The following is a 4,521-nucleotide window of genomic DNA, read 5'->3' on the forward strand; positions in this document are numbered from 1 at the left end:
TTTTGAGTTTTTAGGCACCATTTCCTCTCTTTTGAATGCGCATACGAGCACATTAGTGTGGTGGAATTACTGACAACCAAAGCAATGTCTTTTAAGGCTTTACAAGCTTTAACGGAGTTTAGGTCAAGTCTATTAAGAAATACTCAGAAGTATTAGATTGTAAATATTCAGAGAATAGTACTCACTAGTGGATGGTACGTTCTCTGATCATGTGAGCCTTTATGGGTTTGCTTCTTGAAACTGGTTGTATCTTTCTCAGCTTTGATTTGTAATAAATTTGTTGCTTTTCACACACAGCCACACAGGATTACAGGGAGAGAGGAGACAACAAACAGATACAGTGAGAATTCTAACAACACCCATCAACTTCAAGCTCTTACAATATTGTATTGCTTTTCATTTTCAGCATCTTTCTGAAATCTCTTAAATAATCCAGTATCATTTTACTAGTGTGGTTTCTCAAATATAAGTTGACATTTCTATTTTGGCTGGTTTTTTTAAGTTCTACATGACAAACCAAGGTTGCTAGAGCAATTCTGCTTGCAGGAAACCATAGCCATCTTCTTTTTTTTTCTTTAATGATTTATTATAGTTTTTATCCCTCAACAGCATAACGTTTAGTCTAGAGTATTCATGTTACCATTTTTTGGTGATTTGGACATGATAAGTAGTCACCTCTATGGACACCATGGATTGGTTTTTCCACAAATAAATTCTGAGACATTAAGACCAGTAATATTGACTTGGAGAACTCAATATGAAAGTCCATCTTCCTTGCTGGTTTTTTCAGTGAAATTATGTCTTTGAATTATAAAGAGTCTAAAAACTACTGGAATTACTTGCTGCATCTTCCCAAATTGATCGAAAACCTATTAGAGTTAAAATCCAAGGTTCACAAGCAGCCAACTAAGGATACATTGTCTCAGAATTTTAGTTTGGAATTCCTTCTCTAATGATTGAATAAGGAAGAGAACAAGAATATTCATGAATGAGAATTTTCATAAAAAATTTCAGTTAGGAAGGCAATATATAGAAGCCAAACTTGTAGGAGTAGGCACCTTGGCTTTCAAACCAAAATAATGTATGACTGACTGTAGGAGTAACTCAGCCAAATCGGGCCTTTTAACTCTTGGTTTTAAAAAGGATCTGGAGAATTGTCTACTGTAAATAAAGAATTAAGGAACCTGGGTGCGATTTGAGTTGTCTGTGTTAACCAGAAATGTATGAACTGAATAGAATTAAAGATCAATCTATCAGACATTGTAAATCTTAGTATATGGTAAACATAAACAGTAATCTCCAAAATAAGGATAATACCACCCTGTGATTTGATTCTTTGTATCGTTTAGAATATGAGGGAACTCAAGGATAGCCCCTGAAATTCGATGATGAATTGCTCCTTTTCTCATCTTGAAACAGTCCTCTTTCCAGAACCCAGTCTTCAATCATTGCCTGAGAATTTACTGCCTGGTCTGCAGGGACAAGGTGTCCAGCCCCTGAAACAACCACTTCGCTCAAGTTTCCCCATTTTTGCACATATCCAGCAAGCTCTCCATTCACTCTCCAGATATTCCGTTCAGCCATTAGAAAACTCTCAAGTCCCTCCCAGTTCATTTCTTTCACCCACGCTTCCGTTGAAACCACTCCATCTCTCAAATCAAATTGTCCTTGGTACAGCAAGACCTTACTTTTCTTCACCAATTCCTCCACCATGAACTTCACACTCTTCATCACATCTGCCTGCAGAGCATCCCGAACCGCAACACTGCATTCCACCCAAACCATCGATTTCTCTACGCCCAAAACTGTCTTTACCTTATCCTTGTTCAGGAATTCAGCAACAATATTTGTTTGATAAGGAGTCTTCCGCCTGAAATCGTAAAGGGTAGCCAACCCTGTTGCATTCCGTAACCAATCCAAGACCCTATTACGTGCATCCGTTGCTTCCTTCCATTTAGCCTCTTGGGTCAACTTCACAGCCAGAGCTTGAATTTCCTCGAGCTGGGTCCTTTGTTTCTCATTAATCAAGCCCGAATAATACGCCGTGGCGGCATGAGTCGCCACCTGAGTGACCGGGTGGGTCAACCCATTCCCTATTGCAACTCCCTTGAAGTTCAGCTCGGAGCATTGTTGCATAATGTAGTACCCAACCGCCGGCACGTATTTTCCGGCATAGCTTTCACCGGTGATGTAAAGTGGGCGGGATTTGAACAATGGGTCGGAGGAGATAAACGATTTGAGGGCATAGATAAGGTGTTTGGCAACGGTGTACTGGTTTTTCGGAATCTCCGCCGGAGAGGAAGCGATGCTGAATCCACTCCCAATAGGGTTATCAAGGAAAAGAAGACCAAATTTGCGATTCCAAGCACCTGGATTGGGCTCCACAACTGGGTTTTTGCTGGAATTTGTTTTGTAATGCAAACGCCAAGGGCCGAGCTCAAAGAAGTTGCCAAGCTGGGAGGAGCAACCGGGGCCTCCTTGAAGCCAAACGAGGAGTGGTGTTTCAGATAAACGACAAACTGGTGTTTGGGCTTCATAGAAGACAAAGAAAATGGCGGAACTGGTCGTTGAATTGATAGGAAGGTAACCTGATTCGGTGGGATGTGATTTTTTTGGGAAGAAATTACTCGCATCCGCCGGTGAATAGAAGCAGAGAACAGAGAGATAAAAGAAGAGCCTAATTTTGACGAGTTTGAGAGTTGACGCCATCACTTTTCTGTTCATTTGAGTTTTTGTTCTCTGCTTTTTCGATTTGCTCCAATCATGGATTCATGGCTGAAAGGATGGAGATTGAATTATGAACTGAAAGGATAGGGATTGAAAACTAGTTCTCTCGTCTACTTTTTGGATGCTATATCCTATATGGATTCAAAGCTACTCAGAAGTGTGAACACTGGAGCCATATTGACTCTTGAGGCCCTTGCCAGTTGTCAGCCATGGAATCTTTTGGGCTTTAATTTGTAGACAAAAGCAGACATAAACAAATGCAACGTTACACAGTAACACGTGACATTACAGGTTTTATGGATGGGAGCGGGTTGAAATTTATAGCAAGAATAAGAATAAGAGGGGAAAGAAGACTCCTTGGTCGCGCGGCCATGCGCGATCGTATGGGCAATAATAGGGGGTTGGAATTTTTTGGATTTCAGAAGGATGAGGTATTATTTCACTACCCTTTATATTTAGATGTAGGGACGCATATCAGAGAATGTGTACGCTTTTTCTCTCCCAGGAATAATTAGGTAGATAAAATAGTGTTTGATGGTATTTCAAGTTTTAGATTAGTAAAATAAAATTGAGAAAATGAATGTTATCCCATAGTATTGTGTACATCTGAGAGTCGAGCCACCTCGGGAAGTGAACTTAGACTGTGGAAAGATATTCATGTCTCAGCTTCACTTCATCATATGTTTGGGCATACACAGGTCTATTCAGTAGCATTTTTCCTCCCAATGAAATTTTGAAGAGAGTATCTATTGATCATGGTTTACGAAAGCATTTAATGCAGTTTTTTTTCAATTATCCTTTTTTATATTTGAAACATTTTTTTGGTAGGCTCATATTTGGAGCTTACACCTTCTTTTAATTATCCTTTCTCATATTTTCAAAATCATTTAAACCAATTATTTTCGTTTACCCTTTCTCATAACTAGAACTTACACCTTCATCTAATTATCCTTTCCCATGTTTACAAAAGTTTCTAATGTAGTGTTTTTTTTAAGGGAACTTACGATCACTCCCCTACACTTGGCCTATATTTATTAAAACTTTCATACGTTTTACTTTTTTACTTATATTCCCCTGCTTTTTTATATTTATATTTTTTTCTCCCCTGCTCATTTTAAATACTCAAATTATCCTTCCTTTTTACATGTAACCTATTACACTTTTTCAAATTGATTGGTTTAAAACATGGTTTGAACTAAACTACTTACAAGTCTTGTCTCATCCAATCATCAAGGATATTGATATAGCTGATATGTCTTCAAAAGACATTATTTATTTATTTATTATTATTATTTTTATTTCATCTCATCCAATCATCAGAGATGTTTATTTATTATTATTGTTATTTTATCTCATTCATTATCACAAATTTAGCAATCTATTTTTTTATGGATTAAAAAAATTAAAAAACATATGATACCTGATTGGAACATATGATATCGATATAGATATTGATCGAATACAAAATTATTATTTTTTGAATTTATAATATGCTTGATGATTGGATGAGACAAAACATGATAATGGTTTGATTCAAAACATGTGTTTTGAACCAATCAATTTAAAAAAAAAAAATGTAATAAGAACAACTGAAAAGGAAGGGTAATATGGATAATTAAAAAAAAGCATGTGAGAAAAAGATAGAACAATCAAAAAGCAAGGAAGTGTAGTTAAAAATTAAAAAATATGAAAATTTTAATAAATATAGAACAAGAATGAGAGAGTGATAATAAATTTCTCTTTCTTCAATTATGCAAAATCTATCTTTTCATATAGAATTGTTTTTTTTTTTTT

At 36.5% G+C, this 4,521-nt stretch overlaps 1 protein-coding gene across 1 annotated transcript; it reads right to left on the minus strand.

Moving 5' to 3' along the window:
- Positions 1–1,194: 1,194 nt before the first annotated feature.
- Positions 1,195–2,893, minus strand: LOC122078612 (serine carboxypeptidase-like 50). Its single transcript, XM_042644670.1, has one exon. It carries the CDS (start codon positions 2,722–2,724, stop codon positions 1,363–1,365), a length of 1,362 nt encoding a protein of 453 aa, XP_042500604.1. The 5' UTR covers positions 2,725–2,893; the 3' UTR covers positions 1,195–1,362.
- Between the last annotated feature and the right edge of the window lie 1,628 nt (positions 2,894–4,521).

This window comes from Macadamia integrifolia, chromosome 5 (genome assembly GCF_013358625.1).
Source record: "Macadamia integrifolia cultivar HAES 741 chromosome 5, SCU_Mint_v3, whole genome shotgun sequence".
In the NCBI taxonomy this organism is placed as follows: Eukaryota; Viridiplantae; Streptophyta; class Magnoliopsida; order Proteales; family Proteaceae; genus Macadamia; species Macadamia integrifolia.

What these genes read in the sequence shown, in the direction of transcription:
- LOC122078612 (XM_042644670.1), bottom strand. Translation starts at nt 2,724, where the DNA reads ATGAACAGAAAAGTGATGGCGTCAACTCTCAAACTCGTCAAAATTAGG.